The 27,650-nt window shown below is 42.7% G+C and overlaps 2 protein-coding genes across 22 annotated transcripts in view; one reads left to right on the forward strand and one right to left on the reverse strand.

Annotated features, from left to right (window-relative positions):
* Positions 1 to 27,650, reverse strand: part of TASOR2 (transcription activation suppressor family member 2) — a 251,539-nt gene that overhangs the window by 136,431 nt on the left and 87,458 nt on the right. The window lies entirely within an intron of this gene.
* The window catches only part of LOC140847871 (neuroepithelial cell-transforming gene 1 protein-like), an 89,981-nt gene that overhangs the window by 56,887 nt on the left and 5,444 nt on the right, over positions 1 to 27,650 (forward strand). For all 3 annotated transcript variants that reach the window (XM_073229420.1, XM_073229422.1, XM_073229421.1), the window contains 2 exons: positions 26,678 to 26,781; positions 27,242 to 27,304. In XM_073229420.1, coding sequence (XP_073085521.1) covers positions 27,254 to 27,304 — 51 coding nt within the window. In that variant the 5' untranslated portion in view covers positions 26,678 to 26,781; positions 27,242 to 27,253. The remainder of the gene's footprint in view (positions 1 to 26,677; positions 26,782 to 27,241; positions 27,305 to 27,650) is intronic.

Raw genomic sequence — 27,650 nt, forward strand, 5'->3', positions numbered from 1 at the left:
TTCTCTCTACTTGTGTTAATTAAATCAAAGGTATGATGGCAAAGTCTTACTGGTCAAGGTGACAGAGTTTTAGAAAGTATTTCACTTCATGAATTCTAGAACTTTTATATTAATAACCCAATGGAAGTGTTTTGTTGATGAGGCTTAGGAAAATCACTAGGGGAGATGACTCAGTGTTTTCCTTGACATCTCGTATATGTCTCCTAGATGATTCATGAATCTATCAGTGGAATCCCACTGATTTGCTCTAAATGAAGTTATCAATCTGCCTTTTTCTCTCCCCCAAGTGTAGTCATATACTGTAATGGAAATTACAGGGTTGCAAAATCATAACACTGTTGTTACTTGTCAAGCAAGGATGCCCATGCACATGATTCCTATGGATCTGGCCTTGTAGATGACCTGTCTTCCACTCCATGCCTTTGTGTTGGCCCTGCTGGTTTGTTAAGTTGTACTCACTTGGTTGACTCCTGGGGAGGCTGGCTTCAGAGATGCTGTAGTCTCCATGTCCTGTCAGGCTGTGGGGACAGCTGTGCTCCAAGAAGGCACAGATGGACACATCCACTGTTATTGCTTCTTTTGGTCAGCAGTTCCCCTCCTTTGGACTATGCAGAGATTCTACTGGCTCAGCCTAGATGATATCTCTTCAACAGTGGGATTGTGGATCACTGTGGTAGCCATTTACCTGGCATTCCCCAAATGAGGGATTCACACAAGAGAGAAGATTATCTTCCTCCAACATTCATATCCCTGGAAGAAACAGTCTAAGTAGGGCATATTACTTTCCATTAGCATCACTTCCATATACATCTCCAGTTGCATGTTTGGCAACAAAAGGCTTTAGATTAAAACCAATGTGGATTCAAATCCCAGTTTTGCCACTAATACTGTGACACTGAGAAAACTATTTTATTCATTATGAACTTCAGTGTCCTTATCAGTAAAAATGGAATTATAATAATACTTTCTTCACAGTCCTAAATGAACCTGAGAAGCTGGCACATAGTATAAACTCAGTAAATGTACATTTCCTGTCCTCTGAGAGAGTTTAAAGTCTAAGTTAATACCCTTGTGAAATTCTAGCACCAGATAACCACACAGAGCAATATACCTTGCAACTCAATTTTAATTTTTCTTGGGTGTTGTGGACATAAAGGGTTGCTCTGTCCAGTCCTGGCATGAGTGATGATGGAGCAGAGAGCATGTGTGCTGACTTTGAGATAAAGGTTACCCCTGATCCATCCCTATGTCTCTAGAGGACACAGCTTGTGCCTAGCCTGGAGGGAGTCCTTGGTGAATATTTATGAATTAAATTCAGAATCATCTGGGTTGGAAATCTTAGGCTCTAATGTGACAGTGTTTCTATTTGAAGTTACTTGTCCACACAGAGGTACAATAACAGTGGAGCAATAGTCCTCCAGAAGGAGGACTTCCTTACGTGGGAATGGTGGATAACAGTTAAAAGTGGGTTCACAAATGTAACTCAGGTAATCAACACAATCCTGAGAGCCCCCCACAGTAGCCCAATTCTACCAAAAAGGACAGGAAACTTGGGTGAGGGAAGAGACAGGTCCAAGGACTCCTGTCTAGGGTAGGAAAACGGGGTCTTTGCACTAGGTTTTATGAGAAAATCCCAGTATTCTTCTATTCTTTCCTTTATGTCATAGTGAGCTCCCATGGGGTATTGCTCCTGAAATCCTAATAGATAGTGAATGGTTCTCAACTGGGGTGATTTTGCTTCCCAGGGGACGTTTGGCAACATGCAGAGATATTTATGGCTGTCAAAACTGCAGGGGGAAGTGTTCCTGGCAACTAATGGATAGAGGTCCAGGATGGCCCTACACATCCTAAAATGCACAGGACAGCCCCCACAGCAGAAAATGATACCACCAAAGTGTCAATAGCACCAAAGTTAAGAAACAATGTAATGGATCCAATATGACTTTGTTGGAATGTCCCCCAAGTTTTTTGTGTTCCCTTGAAGACAGGTATATTCTAAGCATAGGCTAAGCTGCTGAGAAGACCAGAATGTTCCTCTTGGCAGAAGTATCATTTACTCATGAGACTAAAGCTCGTATTTTGCATGGCACACTCACAGTTCTCTCTCAATCTTAAATTCTTATAAAAATCCCCAAAAGCAGTACTTCTGTTTGTGTGTATGTATGAATATGGATAGTCCTCTTATCCAGAGCATGTATTAGTTTTTCTGGCTGGAGTTGGGTGAAATCGTTTTCTGAAAGTGGTGGCAGAATATCAGAGAAATGAGTAGAGAAATCTCATACTTGAAAGCCACTTAAATTACCTTGATTCAACACCAAATAGTAATACTAATGATGGCAGTCATTTCCCATGGACGTGGTCATAGGAGTTTATCCATGAACAAGGTTATTTTGAAGTAACATTTGAAGAGCGACTGGAATTTTAATGGAAGAAAGAATCACCCAGGCGATGAGAATAGCAGAAGCCAAATCCAGAGGATGAGCTGGAAAAAGGGCATGTTGAAGGACAGTAATTTAAAATACAGTGTTTTGGAGGAAGTGTTTATGAACAAAAGAGGTGGGGATGCTACCAGAAAGGGTGATTAAGATCAGTGTTTTCAGAACAAGGAATAAGACTTTGGGAGTTTAGGGAGCCAGAATCACGTAATTACTTTAGTAGGGTGGGAATGAATTGCCTTTGTATAAATCTCAGTCAAATTACAAAATCTAAACTCCCACAGAAGCAAAAAGCAGAATCCAAAAAGGTAGTTAAACCCTGGTTAGGGTGATAGGAAGAAGGTGGGACAAGAGAGCTATCAGTGCTAGGGGCAAAGTGCTCAATGGAGGTGGGCAGGACCACCCAAGTAGAGGCAGTCATAATGGGCTGCAGGAGGCAGGTGTTTGTACTGCACTGCTTGGGGTGAGGTGGTAACAGCAGCTTTAGCCCTGAGCCCTGCCTGACTCTGCTATGTTTTCGCAGTGTTGGCTAACCTTTCCTCTACTTGCTCCGAATTGGCCCTGGTGGAGGTGAGCTTTCTCACTCACATTCATCACCTCTGACTTGAACTTGGCTCCTGGAAATAGAGATCCTACTGCATAGTAATGCTGACTGGTAGAGTTCGGTGCATTTTCTGAGCCTTTCTTCATTCTTCTGTTTGTGTGTATGTATGAATATGGATAGTCCTCTTATCCACTTTTTTTGGGATAGGAGAAACTGTGAGAGGTTATGCGTAAGGTGAGGAAAACCAGTGCATTGAATTTTGAAATAGGTGTCTGTTGTTTTGTCTGCCTGGTTTCCCTTCTGGTACTCCCTTTCCTTAGGGAAATGTCCATTTTTCTACATTTTAAAACTATTTTTCTATACTATGTGGTTCTGGTGGGACTGACTATAAATATTGGTGCTCTGCTTTACTAAGCCACACACACTAAGCATGTGACCAGACTCTGGCTAATCATAGTACCTCATCCTCCAGGCCACAGTGATTTGACATGTGGGGGCATGTGACCAAGGCAGGACCAATGAGAGTCTTCTCTGGGATTTTCTATATCTTTTGGGATGATGGTTAGAATTTTATGCCAGCAAAATCCTTCTTCAGTCAGAGAGAATGAGGCTACCACACTGAGAGAAGCATTACTGAAAGGGAGAGAGATCTGATAACTTCTCTTTGAATTCCTGGCCTTGGGTGTGTTGAAACTCACTCCCCACTATCCATTCTCCCATGTTTTTTTTTTTTTTTTGCTTGAGTTATTTTGAGTTGTGTTTTCTTCACTTCAACTGAAAAATGAATCCTGATTGATATAAAAATTGTTCTTGCTTTACTATTGACTTCATCATTACAATTTTTTTTGGTCCCAGACAACCAGCAAAGCCTTCTGAGGGTAAAACCCCCATCTTCATAGTGTTAATCTAATCTAAGCCCAGAGGGTGTCTTTATGGACATGACACCTTTTCAGCATCTCATAAGTCTATATGCTCAATTCGGTGGAGTTATGCATCTCTAAATAAATCTCAAAATACTTGTTAACAACATAGAAATCCTCGCTCCTTAGGTTTAGTTTCACAACAAAGAAAATGAATTTTGCAGAGTATTTTTAAAAAACATGAAAATTGTGGTAATAACATACATTGAACACTAAAAAGAAAAGTGGTTCAGAGAAAAGGCATTATTTATAAGGGTATCATAAAGGTGTTTCACTGTGCAGTAAACCAGATGCAGTTTCACACTCTGTCAACTTATGTTTAAGATAAAGTGGTATATGTGTGTGTGTGTGTGTGTGTGTGTGTAACTTTGCTACAGAAAATGGAGTAATTTAAAACCGTTACAAAACCTTGTATCTTTATATTAGGAAAAAGTTTCTCTTGTGTATATCAAAATCTATAGCTTAAAGTACGTATATCTGTGTATATAATAGGCATATATATATTCACTATCTGGTCAGAGCTGTGACTATCCAAATTCATGCATGCTGAGCCATGAATCAGGCTGAAAGGGAGTTGAAGTAGGAGAGAAGAGCCAGGAAAGCGTCTCCAAAATGAGACCATCTGGACAGCCTTACCACTCAGCCTAAACACTCAGAGACAGACGCTGAGAGGTGAGGGGTGGCATCAGGAGTAGCCCAGTATCTGAGATGGTCCTTGGGGTCTGCATTGGCAGCACTGTGGTTCTGAGTGGTTCCTCTCTTTGGAGCAGGACTCCAGGTGGCAGCTGGGGTACTGAGCTGCAGGGGACAGGAATGGTTTCCCCAAGCAGCTAAGGGAGCTGGGGCTCAGAGTGGACCTCTGTTTCCAAGAGAGCAACTAGGAATAGGCCAGACTAGGGAGCAGGTAAACATGGGGGAGGTCGCAGCTTAGGGGGCATCTGGGACTCATCCCTGAGACACAGACTCAGGGCAGCAGGGTAGAACAGGGTAGGCATGGAGCATCTCCCAAAGCCTGTGCACTGCATGACTTAGCAGCGACGAGGCTAAATCTGCAGGGCTGTATCCATGCCAGAGCTGAGCAGGCCCAAGGAAGGTGCGATGGACCCTTCCCACAGAGGAATTGGGTTTGGTGCCTCAGAGTGACCCTGAGGCTGCATCTATTTCTCCTCATCCCCTGCCACCCAAGGCTGCATGGGTGGGACCCATGGTGCAGAGAAAGGAGGTGAAACAGATGAGTGACACTCCCCATGGTGTTGTTGTCTGTGACTCCCACCCCACCTGTGACAAGGGAGCTCCCCTCCGTCCACGGGGAAGGGGTAGGCACAGGCTTCCCTAGCGGGTCCTCGGATTCCGAACACCTGCTCTTGTTAGTTCATGGGTGGTCAGCACTCCCAGCCTTGGCAGCCTCGGCCTCCATCCATCTCCCCTACTCTCACCTCATCCTTTCTTAGGCCCCACCCTGTGCCTTGTGCTGTTGCTGAGACACTTCGCTCTTCACTGTGGTAATTCAGAGATGTTAACTTAACTGCAGGTTTTTTCTATTTATAGGGCTGAAAGATGGTCAGTTTTACCTGTAGCTAAACAGTGATTGATGGGGTGTGATTTGAGGGGCACCAGGAATGCACCCCACATCCTGCCTCTGCTTGGAATTCTCTCAGTCATTTTTTTACAGTAAGACATTGTGTTTCCTGGTAAGACTATGTGTTCCATTAAGGCAGGGATTCTGTTCACTGCTGTGCTTAAAGTAGCAAGCAGCACATGGTAGGTGCTCAGTAGTGATTGGAAAAAAAAATCTTCAGGAGATACTGCCCTAAAGTATAAATATCTTTGGAGTAGTGCTCTGAGCTGTTACAGTTCTTAACACACTGTCAGGAGTAACTGCTTTTTCCCGTGTCACTGACCCTGGATCACCCTCTCCATACCCTTGAGGTAGACCACCACAGGCACAGGAGAGCCACAGTGAGGGGCGGTGGTCCCTGCCTGTGCACAGGTGTGTCCTTCCTGTTCCTGGTCCACTCCTGTTTCTGCCTGGTGCAGAAGCCCTGACTTAGTCTCCTGTTTATGACTCTGCTCCTGGCCCTGGAAGCTGGCCCAGTCTTCCAAGCTTGGCGGTCAGTTCTCCCTGAAGGAGGTGGCTCACCCACCCACAACTATGCCCTGGCCCTTCAGTCTGCCTCCTCTAGAGGATGCCTTGTTCTGAAGGGGCCTCAGCTCCCCCCAACACAGTCCTCTCTGCCCCAGAGATGCCCTGAGATGTGGTTGTAGCATCTGGGCAGGGTCACGGCAGGGGGGGTGAGAAGTCTGGATTGTTACATGCTCTCTGAGCAGTTTTCCTCAGCCACATCCCACACTGGCCTCTTATTCCCACTTCAAACTTAATACTGCCTCTCTGACCCAGAAGCTGACCTGAAATTTGATCGGTCTGGGAACATGGAACATCTCTCCTCTTCTCTGAGCTTTCTTGTGATATTTGCTGGTTCTGTTGGCCTCTTATTCCCCATTGTGGCTCTCTTCTCTATCTCCCCACTTTCCTTCCAACAAGGCTATGTCTTAACCTGGGTTTCCCTCCCTCAGAAAAGAGCTGAGCTAAGAGCTTGAGTGTGGGCAGCTGATTTTGGGAACTGACTTTCCTGTCACATAGAAAGCATGTGACAGGAAGGTAGGAGACCCCTATTGGTGGTGTTCTTCAATTAGTCACTCCTGCAGACCGCTCAACCCCACCGGGATGCTCTGAGGAGTCATGCAAAATGGGCCCAGAACTGTTTGCTAAATGACAGAAGGGAGGAACACCCACTGAGTGCATTCAGGATTGCCCCATGGGGTGTCAACTTCTTTGCATATCTCCGCTGGGATCCCTGCTGTTGTGTCCAGGAAACCCTGAGGCATGGTGCAACTTAGCCCGGTGCTCTCGGTTTATGCTTGTGCAAAGCTGGTTAATATGGCAACAGCAGGAGGCAGGGTCCTTCTTTGCACAGCGCAGAGCTAGTGATGTCTCCATTCAATTCAACTTGTCAGAGACTTCAAGCTGTTGGCTGACCGACAGTTCTACAAAGGGCTTAGGACAGAAAGAAGCTTAGTGGAACATGCCACTGGTTTGTGATCTTATAACTGGTCCCAAGGCTTGGATTGAGATTCATTATCCACTTCTTCAACCACACCTTCTCTGTTTCCCTCACCTCAGCAAACACTTTGGTGAGTCAAGACTACTAGTTCCCAAACTTCTCCAAGAGCTCTGAGCCTTTCCAGGTGATGGTTGTACAAATGGCCCTTTTACAGCCACTGGGTGCAGGAAGCCCTGAGAGACATCCCAGGGCATCCCCTGAGTTCCAGATGTACTCCTTCCTGCCTCTCCCTGTAGAGTAGAAGCCCCGCTCCTTGTGCTCATCAGGGCCAGTTACTCTGGCCAACATCCTAACTCCTTTCCTTGCCTTCTCATTCACTGGCATGAGAAGCCTGAAATGAATAGATGGCAATCATAGCTTCTTCTAGAACTGCAGCTATGTCCCTACCCTGGGACCTAGGGTCTCCAATCCAGCAGAGCCTCAGGTCATGAGACAGGAGCACAAATTCCACAGGGACCCCTTGAGAATGATGGTGTGGAGAGAATCAGTCTGCTTCCACCTCCACATCCCCATCCACTTTGGGGCTCTGTGAGTGGAGCACAAAAGGTCTTTCAATACACTCAGACTCTCTCCCCCTCTGTGTTTTTGACTCTCTGTCTCCCTCCATGTCTCTTCTTCCCTCTCTGTGTCTGCCTCTGTCTTTCCCCCTGCTTGCTGCCTCTCTCTGTCCCCTGACAGTCTGGCCCTCTCCATCAGAGGACAGATGCTGTGGCTAGTGAGGTCACCCCTATACCCCCATAGTCTTCCCAGATCTCCTCACCTGGGCTGCCCCTTCCTCAGAGTGCTGAGGGGCTCTAGAGAGTGAGGAGCAAAGGGAAGCCTGTGGGTAGAGGCTTATGAGCACAGTAATCAGACAGAAAATTCTGGAACAGAAGGCTCCACTCAGAAACTTGTCAAGGATTACCACTGTTTGAATGTAACTGGAAGAACATTCCTCCCCAGGCCGAACATCACTTCCATCCTTCCTGCCCCTCCTGTGGGGCAGTAATGGGAAGGGACGCTGAGGGAATTGATGGCAGCAGGTGGGAGACACTCCTCCTCTTCCAGGACCACTCTTCCTGTGCCCAGTCAGACTGCTTCTCTGTGTAGCAAGGGCCCCTTAGATCATCTTCACAGCCTTCTCCCTCATGCACAGGCCCAGCAGAGCCTGGAAGACAAAGTCTGAGGCTCTAGCAGTCACCCTACTCAGTTTTCTTACATTCCAGCTTCTCACCAGCCAGTGGCTTGTGTGTATTTTCACCTCTGTGCCATTATGATACTGGCCTCTCTAGGATGGCTTTTCCAACCCTTTTCCATTCTTCTTAAACCCTTACTCAATTCTTTTAAGGCCCAGCCCCAATATCATTTCCTTTGTTATGGTCCTAGTAGAATTTTTCTGTTATCCTATGTTCTTTTGACGATATCTCTGCAACAGCACATAACTACATCATACATAACTCAATTCTCCTCACAACCTTTGAGGTAGTCTGTTACTTGCCCATTTTACAGATGAGAAAGCTGAGTCAAACAGATATTAAATAACTTGTCCAAGACTATACAGAGAGTAGTATTGGTTCAAGGATCATGTCTTTCCTTCATCCTGGCAATGTGTGACATTGTGTGTCACATAACAGACCACAGATACACTACCAAGGGAATGATTTGGATGCTGATGCTTGCTTAGAAGAGGCAAACCAAGTCTGATTTAAGCATAAAGCAAGTGTGCTTGACACTTTCGAATATGGAAGCAGATTCTCTTGTTTGTGAACTTACTGGGCCTTTCAATCATCTTTCTACCTCTTCTCTTTATGCTCATTTTCCAGTTTATTTCTTTCTCTTTGGAATGTAGACTGCAGGATAAAATTCCCAAGGCAAAAAGGTTTGTTTGGGGGCAATGATTGAGGTCTTTACTAGGTTAGGTGCTTGGTCAATCAGTTGTCTTCATGTTCTTCATTAGGGTTGTATAAATGAGAATTGGCCTCAGGCAGGGGTGGAAAATGACACTATCAGAATACCTGGTAAAAATGGAACTTGGAGAGAGGAATGAAGTGGAATATGTTCCTTTCAGTCCCATTTATCTTTCTTTCCATCAATGCATCTCCTACAGGCTTCAGTTAAGGGTATTGAATTACAGGAACTAGATATGTTACCTTATCTACAATGATGGCAGGATCATTTATCAATGAAAAAACTTCAGTTGTAGAGTTTCTGGAACACTCTTTATGCCTGACTTGTTTCTGAGATCTTTTTAATTGGATTTGAGTCTTTTGTTTTGTTTCTTTGGACAAGTCATTAACCTCTGTTCCACTGGACTGAAAGATGAAATGTTAGGTGTTTTTGACTGTCAGAGAACCCTGAGTAAAATGTAAGAGTCAGAATCCATGCCTGCTTTGTGTGGTGTGAGTGCTGCATTTGCCTCACCACCACTGGTTGAGAGGAGTGGTGAGGTCCACTATGACCCTCATTCTCATTGGAAGATTTCTAGAAATGCAACATCAAAGGCTAAGTCATGGGAGTTGGGAATGTGTTGATCTGATGACAAAAGAACAAAATAGAAGAAAAAGATCTGCTCTCTAGTTCTAATTCTGTTACTGAGCTAAGGGTTGGGAGAAGTCAGTGCATTAATATTTCAAATGTTTCCTTGCTTGTAAAGGGGAGGGAATGAATCAAAAGCATCCAAGTCTTAGGACTAGGTTGGAGCATAGAATGCTGGGTCTGCAATCCAGTGCAGGCACACATTTTTCCTTACTCTTCTTTCCCTCTCTAATGTTTCCTTTTGTCTTTAATCCATCCCCTCTTTAATCCTTCTACTCTAAATTGTATCCTCAGAATATAGGATAGATGAAGGTAATGATCAAGATGATGACAATATTAGTCCACCAATAACCTAATCAATTTAATCTGATGAAAGAGTCTGAGGCACTATAAGCATTTAGTATGTACTAGACACTCAAAAACATTTCATTTAGTGCTCAAGATAATTTTAAGAAATAGATACAATATTCCTATTTTAGAAATGGAAAAATTGAGACCCAGAGAGGGAGCTAATTTGTGCAAGGTCACAGCAAGTAATGGCTGAGTGAGAATGTGCTCGCAGAATTTTTTTAACCTGAAGTTTATGCTCTTAATACGATCTTACACTTAGTAACAGAAAAAAGGTGGCTGGCTGTGATCCCCAGATGAAAAAACAGAGGACTTTTCCTTCATAATCCTTGGCCTCTCAGATGATACTAATGTTTGATTATCATAATCTATCTTGAAAACCCTATGCTTGGTCTCCTTGAAGATATGTCTTTATCTTCTGTGATCATTGATTTTATGGGTCCACTTTGCTGGGCCACAGTGCCCAGATATTTGGTCAAACATTTTCTATAAGGATGATTTTTAAATTACATTAACATTTAAATTGCCGGACTTTGAGTATAGTAGCCTGCCTTCCATAATGTAGGTGGGCCTCATCCAAACTAGTTGAAGGCCCTAACAGAACAGAACCTGAGGTCCCCTGAGCAGGGAGGAATCCTGCTGGCAGGTGGCCTTGAAGTCGGAAGGCAGCACTGGGGCTCTCACCTGCCTGCTACCCTGCAGATTTTGGATCTGCCAGAATTTGAAAGGGCCAATTCCTTCAAATAAATCCCTCTATATGCAGGTATACATACTATTGGTTCTTTTTCCCTGGAAAACCCCTAGTACTTCTTCCTTCTTGGACTTTTCCCTGTCCATCCCCTTGCAGTCTCTGTCCCTTCTTCTGCCTCGACAGAGGTGCCTTCAGAGTTGGATAGCACTTTCTTATTCTTTTCCTTCTATGTTCTTTCCCTCAGAGAAAATAACATACCCATTCTCACAACTTCACAGTGGATGTCAGTTACTCCAAAATCTGGACCCCCAGCCCTGACCGCTTCTTTCCCCCATGTTTATGGCTCACTGGATCTTTATAGGAGGTTATCATCAAACTCAGCAGTTTATCATTTAACTCCCACAGCACTAGGCAGGCTCTCCACCTAGTTACAGATTTTTGTAACCACTCAGATTTAAAACCTTAGAGTTTCTTAGCTTTTCCTTAAAGTCCCTGCCTTATATCCAGTTGGCCAGTCAGTGTTTCAAGTTGCTTTTCCTTGAGACAATGTTCTAATCTTGCTACTACCTGAATGTTTGTGTTCCCACAAAATCCTAACCTCCAAAGGTGATGGTATTAGTAGGTGGGGCCTTTGGGAGGTGATTAGTGCATGAGAGTGAGGTCCTCACGAATGAGACTGCTTTCATGAAAGAGATGCCCCAAAGCTTCTTATCCCCTCCCCACCTGTGAGAATACAAGAAGTCTGTGACCTAGACGAGGGCCCTCACTAGAACCTGGCCATGTTGGCATTCTGATGTCAGACTTCCAGCTTCCAGAATTGTGAGTAATAAATATTTGTTGTTTATAAGCCTCCCAGTCTGTGGTATTTTTTTATAGCAGCCCGAACGGACTGAGGCACATCTATCCTTTCCTTTTCATTTTCCCTATTGGCACACCTGCTCCAGGCCAGTTTCTCTTCCTTTTGGACCATCTCCCTGTCTTCATATACACTTTTTCAGTCCACCTCACACAGAAATACCAGGTTAGTTTTTCTAAAGAGCCATTTTCTTTATCTCACTTATTCCTGATTTGGCAGGACAGGGAAGCCAGCTCTGTCTGGAACTAGTGCTAAGGCTGGGTCTGAAGTTGAGAATAAGGCCCAACTTAGGGGCTCACCATGTGCTCCCAAATCCCTGGAAGCCGAGGCCACCAAGAGCTTTATACTCCGAAGATCCTTTGAGGCCAAATATCTCTTTTCAAACATCCAGAAGCACTGATGCGAGCACAGACAGGTCTGGACTTGGCATCCTGGGGAGGGATGCACTGACAGCCAGGACTGAGGCCCCATGTGACTCTCCCACACCTGAGGGCTTTTCTGCCATCCTCCTTGGCCAGGTCAGACTCAGCTTGTTACCCTGGAGGCTGAATGCTGATAGAGGTGTCAGAGAGGGGACAGTGGAGGAGAAGGACCAAAGCAAGGAAAAAATGTCTTTATTTCCAAATGTTACTGTTACTTCAAGAAGCTATAATGGGTTCAGAAAGACCAATAACTATGAAGGCAGTGGTTTATTGAAATAACTTTTTTACAAATATCTATATTGAAAAGCAAGCTAGTTTTAGTATGGTGGATAATGTGATTTAAAAGATTTTTCTTTTAAGGATGATACAAGCACCGTCACAGCACTTTGAGGTGAAGACTTTTTACCAAATTAGGCCAACATTCTGTAATAACAATAAGTAGTATTATTTATTGAGTAATTATTGGTGCTACATACTGTGCAAGTGTTTTACAAATATTAACTTATTTACTCTTCACAATAACCCCATGAGTTATAAAACATTATTATTTCCACCTAACAGAGTAGAAACTGAGGCATAGACAGGCTTGCCCAAGGTGACAGTTAATGAGTAGCAGAGTCAAGATCTGAACAGGCAACCTGGCTCCATAAATTGTAGACACAGGGAAGGAAGATCTGATTGGTTCCTATGTTTAGAAAGTGAGAATTCACTCTAATTAGCACCTAATTAGACACTGGCCCAATAAGGAAGGAATAATTTCTCTACAATGGGAATCTAACTTTGAGACTCCTGATAGGTGACTCAGAACTTCCTAAGGTGCCAACATGCTCTCATGTCTGAAGTAGAATTAGGTCAAGACAAAATTTAATACATCCCTGATGGCTGATGGGTTGTGTAGGGACAGGGCCTTAAGGTTGTTCTCAGTCAGGTCAGAGGGCGAAAAGGAGAGCAGTAAGAACAATTGAGGATGGTTGGAAACTTAAAACATCTTTTACTAGAATTGGGAAAGTTTTCTCTTCCTTTCAATGATGCTGGTTGCTTGAGGGCAGAAGAGCAGAGGCATTGTGAATGCTGAGTTTAAATTCTCCAGGTATACAGGTAGCTTGGATGGATGTTCTTTTGCTTCACATTGATGAGATGAAGACCCTGGAGCTGTCTAAAGGGAGTGAAAAATTTTTGCCAAAACTCTGCCCTTGTCATTGCAATGGGGAGCACCTGGGGCTGTGGCTCAAAGGGTTTCCATCCAGCGCATGGGGCTGATGTGGCAGGAGACTTTAACGTTGTAACTGTGCTTCCCTAGGCCACACTAACCTTAAGAAGGACATTCAAGGAGTATAGCAAGTAGAATGATAACAGAAACCACCTTTGACAATTAATTCTCAGGGAGTGGAATTGCTGGCACCGCAAGTTTTTCTCTTCCCTGGCACAGTCCCTGGTTGGCTTGTCTGTTCTACTTGGTACCATTCAAGTTCTCCTGAAGCCAGTAATGCAAAGCTCAGCTCTCGATGGCTGAGTCACTTTTCAGTCTCTAGGGAAAGCAAAGACCTCACTGCCAGCTCCAAGCCCCAGGTTTGACTGATTGGAGGACCACTGATTGGGCTTAAAGAGAGAGCAGGACTTGGGGGAGGAGAAGGACGGAAGTTAAAAATGCTTGTTTCCCTTTGTGATCTTTCTTTTAGTCACAATTTTGGGTTCCCTTCTTCTTGCTTCATCTTCTTCTTCACTGGATGAATATAAGAGAAAGTCCATTTGACTTTCTTTCCAAAAGCTGTGCTGAGATGGGCCTGGGGTAGCCTCTTACTTGGCCCCTGCTCATGAGCTGCAAGCAGGGAGGAAAGTTGAGCAGAGGGTGAGCAGAAAGTGTGAAGGGACAGGTTGGGACAGTTGTTCAAGGCCCTCTTTTCCTGTGGGCATGTCCCTCTATGTCTCTTCTTGTCCACAAGGCAGTCAGAATTTAAAGCATCAGGACCACTTGACCTACTTCCAACCCAGCCCACCAGCTGAAGACCAAGTGCCCAGGGCTACCACATCTATGGGGCATTTTGTGCTTTGGGGGTTGAGGGAGAAAAAGCGTTGACTGGAATCTGGTGCATTTCATTAGGCTGCTCTGCCCAGAGGAAGGGCACTCCAGCACTGTGGGCCTGGGGTCATCCGCCCAGAGGGGCCTCTGTTGGCTGCCCTCCAAAGTCCTTCCTAGGAACAGGGGTGTGCAGTCTTTGGAGGTGTCCCTTGTGCTCCTGAGAGCCCTTAGTATTCCCTTGTGTTGTTGGGGAGCTGGTGCTTCAGAATCATCTCCTGCCCTCTCTCTTTCTTTCAAAGAATAGTCTTAATAAACAAATGCTGCTTTTGCCATGGGGCTGACCTTAGTCTTCAAGCAGAGAAACAAGTGACTTTGTTGGAGAGTGTGACACTTCCTAATTCTCTCCCTTTACGTGATAGAGACTCTCACTAGCTTCTTTTATCTGAGAATGTAAGGATTTGGAGAACTGATTCTAAGAGACTATGGGACAGCAAGCCTTCTGGTGCTCCATTCCCAGGGGAAGTCCTAGTAAATTAGGGCTAGAACCAAACTGGGATGTGAGAGGTTGGGGAGTGGGGGTTCATTCTCCACACTTCACATTATATCATAAGAACTTTGGTATGATGGGTACATTGTAGAGTTGCTGTCAGGAAATAGAAGTCACCCACCTCTTGGAGCCCCACATTACAATGAAAAAGTTGTAATTGGATGACATCCTTGTTAAACATCTTTGGAAGTAAATGAAAGAGGCAGTTCACCTCCAGGAGAGCAGAAGTGAGCAGCTAGTGTCCACATACCTTTTCCTTGGGCTCTACAAGGATACCCAAGGCTATAAGGAAAGCCTTATCCTTCTCCTCTGTCCGTCAGCCTTCCCAGGACAAGTGGCAGGTGGGTCTCAAGTCTCTGCTCTGATTATTGACACCATTCAAGAAGCAATCTCATTAAAGAAAAGGACTGAGAGACTAATTTGAGTATTTTCTGATTACAATTTAACATTATCTTGAGTAGAAAATGGCCTGATTTTGTTGGGAAAAAAAACCCCTTTTGACTAATGTGTGTCTTTTCTAGTTCTGAGCATTTCAGTCTCTACCTTATTAAAAAAATTTTATTGACTTGAGGCTTGGTAAAGAGAAATGAGCTGCTCTTCAGTCAACAATTGCCTTAAAAAGAGTATGTGACTTTTTTATCCCCCCAGAAGTTCTTAGTATCTTCTTTTATCTCCAGTGTCCTAAAATTTCATGATGATATTTCTTGGTCTTTTCCATTTACTGTACTGAATGCCTGGTAGGGCCTTTAATATGAGAAATTGTATCCTGTGGGGAAAATGCCTAAGACGTTTTCTTCTATTACACTTCTTCAATAAATTTGTCTCCTTGTGTTTACTCTCTTTTGTCTTTTTGGAGCTCACAGTATTCAGATGTTGAATTTCCTGGACTAAACCTCTAAATTTTTCAAAAATCTTTTCTCTCACAAATTTTCTCCCTTGGTTAATTAATTAATTAATTAGTTTTTTAAAATTTTAAAACAAATCCACACTTATAGAAAAGTTGCCGATACAGCAGAAAGATTTTTTTCCCCCTACACCTTTGGAAGCAAGCTATGGACACAATTCCATGATATCTGAATGCTGTAGTGTGTATTTACTACCAACAAGGAGATTCCCTCACATAACCACAATACAACATCAAACTCAGAAGATTAATACGCATACATGACTACTGTCTTGTTCTCAGACACCAGTCAAGTTTTTCCAGTTTCCTTAATAAAGTCATTTACAGCAAAAGGATCCAGTTCAGAATCATGTGTTGCATTTAGTAATTTCTCGTTAGTCTCCTTCAATCCAGAACAATTTCTTAGTCTTTCCTTTGTGACCTTGATTCTTTTGAGCAGTGTGGATCAGTTATATTGTAGACTTTGCCTCAGTTGGGTCTTGTCTGTTTCCTCCTGGTTAGATTCAGGTCATGCATCTTTGGTAGGAATATCACAGGAGAGATACTTTGTGCTTCTTACTGTATCCTATCGGGTGTGCATGATTTTGACTTGTCCTATTACTGGTGATGCTCTCTTTGATCATTTGACAAAGAAGGTATCTGCCAGGCTTCTCTTCTATAAAGTTTTACTATTTGCTTTATAATGAATAAGTCTTTTATGGGAAGGAAATTTGAACCTATGTACACACTATGAGTAGAAACTATGAAGAAAAATGGTAAGGAGAAACCCTTGACATGTTGCTCAAGTTACTGATCTATTTCTGCACATTTGTTCCATGTAAAGGTATATAAAAGAATATTTATAACTTCTTAGAATTGAGAAGGCTAAGGAGCTGAGCCACTGTTGTATTGTGCTTCTCCATTTCTTCCTCTTCTAATCAGATTTTAGTAAATGTCAATCTTAATCTAAAATTTGACTCTATTTTTAAAACAACTATAGGGTATTGATGTATGTACATATGTGTGTTCATACATATGTGTGTTCATTCTGTCTGTTGAGAGGGTCTAGAAGAAACGGACCCTAACAGCAATAAAAACGCCTAGTGCTGACTGGTTTTTACACATAACTCTCCAGGAAAAGCTATCAGCAGTCCCTAGAGAATTGGCTCATTCTAGACAAGGTTAGAACAACTACAGGATGGGGACATGGCCAAAGACAGAGGCCCCAACTTAAAAATACCTTCACTGGCCAAACCTGGAAAAATTTGAGTCACAAAAATAATGAGCATAGAATAAGACAGATAATATAGAATAGAGTATGATAAATTTCCATAAGTCCATATTGATATAAATGCATACTTCAACAAATAAGTAAGTAATTGGGGGAGAAAAGAAAGCTCCAGCTACTGAATTTGAATGGAAAATGTAGAAGGAATGATGGGGGAAAAAATACCACTTGGCAAGCACCACAGTAATAATTGTTACATGCAAGAACATCAACAGATGACAAAATTAGTTGGTTAAAGTGTCTTAGAAATCAGAATATTTTGTTCTCAACAATATAGATATAAATTACAAAAGTAATGTTAGAGGGGAAAGCCTGACAGGCACCAGCTTAACCAAATGATTAAAGAGAGCATTGCCAGTAATGAGACACCAACATTGTATGATGCACTGAGAAAGAACATTCTATAAAGTACTCTTTTGAAAGTGTCAAAAACATTTAAGAAAAAGAAGAAATGTTTGTTCCCAAACAGAGGTTTCCACTAACAGGGAACAAAACAGGCAGAGGTTTTGCAACAAGCAAGCCCTCAGTTTCAGAACTGTGGAGCATCCAGGACTCCAAAGAGCTAACCCAGACTTCTTTAACCCAGAACGCAGGACAGTCCAGAGGCAAAGGAAGGGCATGTGGCATCTGACCCCATCCACAGCCTCACCTCTCACCAGCAGCCTGCTGGAAGGGAGGGCACTACTGGGAATAGAGAACAGCTCCCTCCTGTGGAGTTAAAGCTTTATTGTGATCAGGGCTCTTTTACAGCAAAAACAAAGCCATAGTGATGGCTTCTGGAGAATTAACAGCCAAGTATTTCTTTCAATGTGTATTTCATTCATCCATCCATTTACAATAATTTGTTGAGTCTGCTATGTGCCTGATACTGTGCTGTTTTCTAGAGATTGAGAAACTCCTGCCCTAGGGCACCTGGATGAGCAAGCCACACCCAAAGGTGCTCTGCAGATGCCTCAGAACTCAAACCTCTCTGGTACTGGTGGTGCCATCCAAGTGAGAAAGAGGGGCGTGGCCAGTAGGTAGCCTAGCAACAGGCCAGTAACATCATCAGGTGGTTAAAATTCCGTGAGAATACTGGCCATAAGAACCCCAACTGCCCCACACAGCAAACTTGCCAGGGGCTGAGTGGAGAAGTCCACAGTGCTCATTAATTACTAAGGAGAAAGAAAGGCTGCCCTTATGGGTGCGGTGCTTCAGCGAGCTTCCCCTAGGAGGGGGCAGACAGTGGATTGTCTAAGGGAAGCACAGGAGGAGGCACGAGAACGCCAGATGCAGAGAATTAAGGTGAAGGTAAGAGCTGCTGAAGACTGAGCTAGCATTGCTGTGAGGCACGGTAGAAAAGCTAAAGGTTGTGGCAGAGGAGGCACTCTGGGGAGGGGCGAGAAAGGTGCCATCAGCCCTGGAAATGGAGGAGCTGGGGAAGGATGAAGGGGTGCTGCCAGAGGCACTGACCCCTCCTGTATTGAAAGCATGCCCAGTGGCTGTAGAGAAAATAAAGACCCAGCAGCTGAAAGTTCCCCTAGGAGAGGAGTAGTCCCATCCCCAGGTCGTAGGGCACTCCATGGACCACCCCTATACTCAGGCTGAGCTGGTATTGGGCTCCCGGTATAGGCAGAAGCCCTCAGAGTCAATATCAGCTTGGCTCCTGCTTCTGTGGGACTTAGGGGTGGATGAAACTTTTCAGTTGGGATCAGAGATGGGAAAGCAGGCAGCAATTACAAAATGGACATCAAACCTGAAGGAATTACTCAATCTTCGATTGGCTTATGGCTGCACTTTGTGCTGTGTGGTCTAATCAGGGTGATCTACCACCTCTCCTGTTAGATGGCAGACATATGCTGACCTCCAACAGGAGTTGTGAGACCTACGCATAAGAAATGCCATGTATAATCCAGAGAATTGTGGCCCAGGTGAAGAGATTTTCACTATCAAGTTGAGAAACATTGTACTTCGAACGCCTCCCACATCCCTCTTTGGGTCTCTAGTGGTCATTCTTTCCCCTCAATTAGGGGAGCCCATAAGCAAGGTGACACGTACACTAGCAGACTTAGGAGAGGTTGAAGCAATGAGAACACGGAAATAGGTCTTCTACTCCCAAGAAAAACGTAAAGGATCCCATGAAGGTTATGAGGATGCATATATGGGTTGATTTAATACTGGCAGGAGCAGATGGAAGGGATTTAGATGGGAAGTCAAATTAGATCTTACTAGAGCTATGGCACCAGCTGAAACCAGAGCAGCAGTTCCAGCCATTAAGACCAAAGAGGCAGAGGTCAGAGCCAGAGCCACAAGTCAGACCTGTGTGTTTGCAAGACTTCCTGCTGGAGAGTGAGCCAACCTCACTGGAGCTCACACAGGAAGATGATTGGGGAACATGGTTTGACTGAGGGGAAGGTCAAGGTTTCTTCCGTTTCTGCCCCGAGGGACCAGGGGGAAACAGGAGGCTACATGTTGGAATAGCTATCCATTGGTCTCCTGTGAAGTGAACATACAATGTATCCTAGCTCTGGCAGACACAGGGGCTGACTGTTCACTGATCCATGGTAACCCTGAGTAGTTTCCCCAGGACCCCCACTCTCCTAGTTGGATATGGGGGTAAGGCTATCAGAGTGAAACAAGCCCAAATCCCTTTGGGAATAGGGTGTCTACCCGCAAAAGACCGTACTGGGTATATATCTGTTATCCGTGAGTATATTTTGGGGATTGATATCCCGCAGGGTCTATGGTTGCAGACCACTGCAGGTGAGTTTAGACTGAGAGTACGTGTTGGGGAAGGCACTTCTGAGGGGACATGGTAGGCACCTGCCTATAGCTTTGCATGTGCCTTGGCGGGTAACTAATACCAAACAATACAAACTGCCTGGAGGACATAAAGAGGTTGGAGAAACTCTCCAGGAGCTGGAAAAGGTGGGTATTATAAAGCCCACCCATAGTCCTTTCAATTCTCCAGTATGGCCAGTAAAAAAGCCAGATGGCTCCTGGCATGTGACTGTGGATTACAGAGAACTGAATAAAGTCATACTCCCTATGCATGCTGCTGTCCCCTCTATTGCAGGCCTGATGGATACCCTCAGCCATGAACTAGGAACGTACCATTATGTGGTAGATATTGCTAATGCCTTCTTTTCCACTGACATCGAGCAGGAAAGTCAGGAACAGTTTGCCTTCACATGCGAAGGACGGCAATGGACTTTCACCATCCTTCCAGAGATACCTCCACAACTGCACCATCTGTCATGGACTTGTAGCCCAGGACGTGGCTACATGAGCATCACGTGGGAGTGGGATCAGACTTGTGCATCTGCCTTCACTACAGCTAAATGGGCAGTGAAGGCAGTTCAGGCCTTGAGTGTGATAGACCCATCAAGGCCCTGTGAGCTGCATGTACATGTGAATGAAGACGGTTATAGCTGGGGTCTCTGGCGGCGGCTTGAATGAACTTGCCAACCTATTGGATTCTGGTCACAACTTTGGAAATGGGCAGAGGTATGATACACTTTGATAGAAAAACAACTGAATGCCGTGTATCACACCTTGCTGGCTACAGAACCCATCAGTGGAATGGCCCCGATAAGGGAAATAACCACCAATCCCATCTTGGGGTGGGTACGAGAATGGATGCAAAAGCCAAGGAGTGGTGTGTCACAAACACCCACACTGGCCAAGTGGAGTTCTTACCCACAGCAGCATAGTGCCCTCTCTAGTAGCTCCTTGAGTGAAGAACTCCAATGCTTATTGGGCTGGTGACATATACTAGTGAAAAGCAGGAAGAATGTGCTTTGGAACCATTAGTAGCAGAAAGACCCTGTCTGGAGGGAAGAGCCTCTATACTGGAAGATGCATGGTACACAGATGGCCCCAGCCATGGGAAGCCCCCAAAATGGAGGGCCATAGCTTTCCATCCTAAGACTGAGAAAATATGAATGGAAGATGGTAAGGAGAAGAGCAGCCAATGGGAAGAGTTGCAGGCTGTGTGGCTTGTGATCAGCCAGGGGCTCTCCCCTATAGTTGTCTGCACTGACAGCTGGGCTGTCTATTGGGGATTGACCCTGTGGCTACCAGCCTGGTACCATGCCAACTGGCTGGTTGGTCACCGACCCTTTTGGGGGCAAGAGTTGTGGCAAGACTTATGGGCCTGTGGTCAGACTAAAATAATTACAGTATACCATGTGACGGGGACATTTGCCACTGGCATCCCCAGGAAATGGTGAGGCAGATAAATTGGCCCAGATACATTGGTTAGAAGGAAAGCCTGCCTCTGATGTAGCCCAGTGGTTACATCACTGTTTGTTCCATGTGAGGCAAAAGACAATGTGGGCTGTAGCCCATCGGTGGGTCTTGTCTTTGACCTTTGAAGAACTTAGTGGAGCCCGGCAGGAGTGTGCCATATGGTCCAAAGGGACTTACACCAAGTTCCACAGCAGCATGGGAAAATAACTAAGAGGGGTATAACCCTCGTTAGGTGGCAGATAGACTATATTGGGCCTCTACCTGTGTCAGAAGGATATCGGTATGCCATGGCTGTGTGGACAGGGCTACTGGACTTCTGGTTGCTTTTCCTACCCGTTGTGCACACCAGCAGAAAACCGTAAGAGGCCTGGAGCATCTCTCTGCTACCTATGGCCGACCACAGCTAACTGAGAGTGATCAGGGCACCCATTTTACTGGACATACAGTTAAGAATGGGTGCCACAGCTGGGAATCAAATGCAAGTTTCATGTGTCACACAATCCTACCATAGCAGGCATGATAGAGAGACACAGTGGTTGTCAAAGCCTGTAATAAAGTCAGATACCAATAGTCTGTAGGGTCAGTCAGTCTGATTATGGACTGTGCTATGGTGTTTGAATGAGAGACCCCGAAAGGGAACCCTGAGCCCCATAGACATAACACATATGGCTGCCTCCCATATACAACTATAAGTACAAACCAGGGAAGAATCACTGAAGCCAAGTTTCGACCACCAGAATAAAATCTTCCTGACAGTACCAACTGCACTGAACCCCGGAGATTCCATTGAGTGGACATGGTCTTTGACCTTTTGACACCTGGACCAACGATGGCTGGCTCGCCTGGCACCTTGCAAACAAGGCCTAGAAGCTGGCCTCCTGTGTATTCCTGGAATAATCTCAGAGTGACTCCCAAAGGTCTCTGTAGTAAATTATGAATAGCCAGAAGGCAGGAGCATCCTACCGGGCAGTTTGTTTGATTGTTATGGCCAGTACATGCACCTCCAGTAGCACTACATATAGATCCTTAAGTAACCACCAAGGGGAAAGGAGTAAAAGTATGGTCTACTAGACCTGGATGGGACCCTCTTCCTGCTACAGTCCTATCACAGGACCACTCTCTTGCATGTATCCTACTTGATGGACAAGATTTATCTATGTTGTTATCATTAAAACATGTGTCTTATCACCCCTAAGGTCTTTGTGGATTGGGAAATTTGTCTCGCTTGAGGATTATTATACTTTTTGTTATCTGTATCAAAATCTTGTTGTATCTTAATTTTTGTTATTATCTCTAAGTTGTTGATATCCTCTGTTGCTGTTGTGGTATCTGGTTACAGTGCTCCAGGTTCCTCACACAGGGACCACTGCGGAAGATTGAGAGCATGTAGATTGTAAGGCGAGAATCGTGGAGGGGTGGAGTGTGGGGACGTTGGGGTTCCTATGGCCAGGACCCTCCCTGAACTTAAACCACCTGATGATGTGGCCTGCTGCTAGTCTGACACTTCCATGCCTTTAGGCAATGAGCTATTATTGCACCATATAGAGAACTCAGCCCAGTATTCTGGGCGGAGGCAGAAATGCTAGTGGTCGACCCACCACCGCAATAACAAGCCAGGTAATAAACACTTTCACCCCAAAGAATTGTTCTACTGTCATTTCTTTGGTCACACTGAATCCACAGCGAACTCGCCGCGGTCTGAAACCCATTGGCCAGAAAGACCCTCACCTCAGATCTTAGAGGTTTGATAGACCTTCTTTTCTTCCAAGATAACAAGATACTCCAGGCCCACTTGCACTTTTTTTTTCCTGCTCCACACCTGAAACCAGTCATTTCTAAAAGCCCTTGTTTCCTTAGGAAATGGTAGAGGCTAAAGTCTGCGAATTTTTATGCACACTCCTTGGATTGATCATTCTTTCTCATCCTGTTTTATGAGCAGAGCTAGGAAATATATGTAATTATTTAAGATATAATAAATCATGAATTTATACTCTTTCAAATTCAAGGCTAAGTGTTTTTCACATAATTTTGTCACTCTTATTATCTGGATCTATTTCAACTACACCAAAAATCTGGGTTCCTGGAGATACTGACTTAATTATTCACTTACTTTCCCCATGGGTCAAAGACAGCAGTCTACATTTCTATAAATTACTACTGCATTACTATAAATGTTACAATTACTGAAAACATTTTATTTATTACTTGTCATTTTCTTTTGCTTTTTTACATACAGGTCAAAGTAAGGATGTACAAATTACCGTGTCCTCAAATTACTGAACTAATTCTTTTCTGTGTGTAATAATGACAACTCACTTATTTCTTTTATGCTATAGAGACATTATTCTACTCCACATTTTCTGTTTCTTATCATAGTTTTCAACAGGATGCATGACTTTTTCTGTTACTTTTTAAGTGCAGTAAGTTTTCCTGTAATTTTAGGTTAGAGGAGTGGGTCAAATAGCCTGTTTTTCAGCTTTGGAGCTCTGGAGTTCTCTCTTCTATTGTTTTCACAAAGTGATTTTTAAAAATAAAACCCTCAGGCTATCTGAGAGCTTTCCTTTTTTTGACCCACCTCTCTTTTATCTGAACTTTTTCTTGTCTTTGTTTCTCTTATTCTGTTCTGCTCAGTTTGGATCCTACTCCTTAAAGTTTTTCTCACAGCAATGTTGGTTTCGAGAGTTTATAGGGCCCAGACGGCTTCAGCACCAATAGACCTTACTGCGTGGTGGTGTTCTTACTCTCAGCCTGAGATTTCAATCCTTGGAGTCCTTCCCAGGCTAGTCTCCTGCTTTCATGCCACTGAGGGCCCTTCTGCTCAGGGACACCAGAGAAGTTCAGTTGTCTTCTCTCCGTGTCTTTGTGCACAAATACTGACACCATGTAGGTCTCAGAGCTGTTTGAGACCTAAAGGTTTAGGGGGAAACACTGTCTCTTCATTTTGTTGTAGCTTGGCTTTTCTGTTTTGCTATGTGTATTTTTTTTTATGGAGAGTGAAGGCCTGTTAAAGATTTAATTTACATAGTAAAGAGTGACCCAGCAGAATGATGAAGGTGGTCAGAGTGCTGTGGAAACACGGAAGTATTCTGATCACTGAAAAGTGATGGAATAAGGTTGCTAAATTAGGTGCCAAGCAGAATAATGGCCTCTGCATCTCTACCTGCAAAAGTATTTGCAGTGCTATCAGTTTTCTACAGAGTTAACATCTTACAGATGTAACCCTTATGGTTGTAAAAAAAACCCAACCAATAACAAACAGTGAATCAAATAAAAGGTACATGGCCCGAGAAAATGAGGTAATCCATTGAAAAGCATTCAGGCATCCTTTTGGTCTGATTTCAGGTTGTGGATATTTCTAATTCTTTCCTTAACTTTATCACCCTTGTAACATATGCTCTTTCATAGCTAATTTTGGAACACACAGTTTTTTTGTGAACATGTTTTTCTATTATGCTCTTTTTTTCCTTTGTAGGTACGTTATTTTTGTCCCTATACCTTTCTTCATATGAAAACCTTGTAGATTTCACTGTTCTTCTTTTCTATTGCTCATTATTTTCTAAAATTAGTTTTAGAAAGGAGGACTGACTTGATATATAAATCTTAGGACAGGTATTATATTGTATTATATCATAAACTAATACTCATCAAATGGCCAAAAGGAGGCTTCTATTGTCCCTCAGAACTTTGGGTCAGTACTCATATATTTCCACATGCTATTGTTAACTTCTTGAATTGGGGAATTATAGTCAGGACGGAAACTGTTATAAAATTATGGTTCATTCTACACAAGCCCAACTTCCAAGAGAATAATGCTACGATTATAATCTCCCTTTCTTCCAAAACGAAGGTATGATGTACAACTATTTTCAAGAATGAACTTGAAATAATTATTTGGTATCATCTTTGTATACTCACAACTTCACTAGGCTCTGGTGTAAATTCTTTCCTTTATTCTTTTCTGTTTAATGCCATGAATATTTATGGAGTACCCACAATTTTGTGGGTACTATATTTGACCTTAGAGATAAGACTGTATATGAACAGGAAACGATGACCGTCTAACAAAATCATACCTGCACAGATTATAACAGACTGTCCCAAAGTACCAATTGGCATTAGAAGGAGGAGTGAGAGTGGTAGAAGGCTCTTTGGAGGGCTTGATTTGGAGTTGGGTTTTTATGAAAGCAAACATGAACTAGAGAAAACCAACCCATCTACGAATACCAAGAGTTAAAATCAGTTACATGTGAGGAATGATAAACATATTTTTGGAAAGACTCAAAGAAATATATGAGGAAGAACTCAGGAATGAAGTTGTACAAAGGGTTAATTGGCCACTTACTTGAAAGCTATAAATGATAGATTAAAGAATTTATTCCTCTCCTGTGAAAATCAACAGAAATAACATTCTGTATTCTTGAATTAATTTTCTGTAGTCCTGCTTTATTTACCTCTATATTTCAGTCACCTAACATGCCATACACATAGTCGGTAGTCTATAAATATCTGATGAATAAACAAATGAGGAAATATAGGTCAAATGAATGAAATGAGATTTTGGTCTTAGAGAAGCATGTAACAGTAATTGTCATGGAATGGATCATTAGCTCATGGAATGGATCATAGTCTTAAAGCTGTGATTGCTTATCAAATTTGTCTCTAAGATTTCAGCACTCTTTTATCATATTGCCTTGCCTAAAATTATTCATTTTAAATGTGAACACAGTATTTACTTTCCAAAGGTATGTCTCAGCTCTGTTTGTTACTAACCATAATATTGCCTCTTTCTTGTGGTAGGAAGAATCAAAACTTACTGTTTAATAATACTGGGATGAGTAATACTGAGTCATATTTTTATGATTGAAGTTTTTTGACTCTGATAGGCAAGGCACTGATGAAAAAACAAACTAGAATACTTCAAAATAAATGTTTTTAAATATATGAATAGTTGATATTTTTCTGAGTGTCTGGATTTGGGACCTTATTTTCTTATAAGTTAAACAGTATATTGAAGGGTTATATGTTGAGTATTGGTATACTCTGCAATTTTAGATTAAACATAATAAACTGTGTATTTAATTCCTAATACAATTAACGATTTTAAGAACACTAGTGTTTATGTACAATTACAATAGGCTGTTGGTTGTTCCTGATTTATCGTATCACTTTTGAGTAACTACCTTTTAGAACCATGAAAGGTAATTGGTAAGTTCCCTGAGGCACAGATTTGTATAGTTTGAAGCTAGCTGTCATGCTAAGGCTAGTGACTTATGAGGAAGGCTAGCTTATTGCCCTCCATCTTGCATTTTGATGAAATTTGTGATCTCTACTGGTTGCCCTGTAAAATAATAAAACTTTGCTTCTCAGTGGCAAATTTCAAGAAAATAAAGCCAATTGCTGGTACATGTGATGAAACTTGCAGGAAACAGAAGATAGATGTAAGAAGTGGTTCTTCTTACCCAAAACATATAAGTTAATTATAAAAGTTATTCCTGATAATGCTCTGAGAAGCCATAAATAGTATCCAGAACTGTTTATCTTTAAACACAATCATTCCTAGTCTGCTATATATATTTACCTACTTGTGCCTGCTTTTTAAATACCAGAACAATAATTATCTAATCTCACTATATTAGTTTACATCTTCTATCAAAGCATGATCTTGGATAGCTTTTATTTCTGAAAAGTAGTTTTGGCTGATAATATTTTACAATGATTGAAGGATGGATAAATGCCTGGAGAAATTCTCTGAATTTTGTTTTCTATTTGTCTATTTTTTTTTAAGAAAAAATAAGAATAATTACTGTGTCCTCCAAAGCTTTTCTCTTTTGTTCACCTCTTTTATTCTTCTGTTAAGCCATTTACACGTCATGGTGACAGCAGATCCCCAGCTTCTGCCCAAAAGTCATCATGCAGATCGACAGTTCCAACGCCTGCCAAAAGGAGAAGTAGCGTCCTGTGGTAAGAGACGTTAGGTGTCAGCATGAGAGAGTCTTTAACTGCCAAAGAAATCAAACGTCAGGAGATAAGCTGCCATTCAGTAGCGAGACCATATATATTGGCTTATACTAAAAAAAAACAGTACCTGTTTTTTAAATAGGTGTTTTGCTAGATTAGCAAACTAATGCCTAAGGCAAAATCAACTTACATTTTTGTATTTGGCAGTAATTCTTAATAAACGCTAAGCAGCACTTTGTGATTGGTGTGGTTCATCGGATTGAAGTCTTGATGGGGTTAAGTTATAAAACATAGGGCACTATATAAAACATTGAGACTCCATTCGGAATTTGTTTTCAGACGGAGACACTTTAAAAAGGACTGTTTGAAACATCAGTTAACTAATGGTGAATATCAGTTGTACATAATTTTCCTTTCTCAGAGGAAGGGATGGTGACTTATGATGTTTGCTCCATTTTTTTAGGCAATATATGAGATGTCCCGAGGTGAAGAGGACTTAATTGAAGATCTCAAACTTGCAAGAAAGGTCAGTGTATAACTTTTTATCATACACTCTGTTTTTTTTTTTTTTTTTTTATGAAAAATGTTTAATTGTGTACATCAAAAGACACTATCAACAAAGTAAAAAGGCAACCCACAAAATGGGCAAAGATATTTACAAATCATATATCTGATAAGGGATTAATATCCAGAATATAGAGAGAACTCCTAAAACTCAAAAATAAATCAACCCAATTAAAACTGGGCAATGGACCTGAACAGACATTTCTCCAAAGATGATATACAAATGGCCAATAAGCACATGAAAAGACACTCAGCATTGCTAATCATTAAGGGAACAAAAATCAAAACTACAATGAGATACTACCTCA

Source organism: Manis javanica, chromosome 2, assembly GCF_040802235.1.
Source record: "Manis javanica isolate MJ-LG chromosome 2, MJ_LKY, whole genome shotgun sequence".
NCBI lineage: Eukaryota > Metazoa > Chordata > Mammalia > Pholidota > Manidae > Manis > Manis javanica.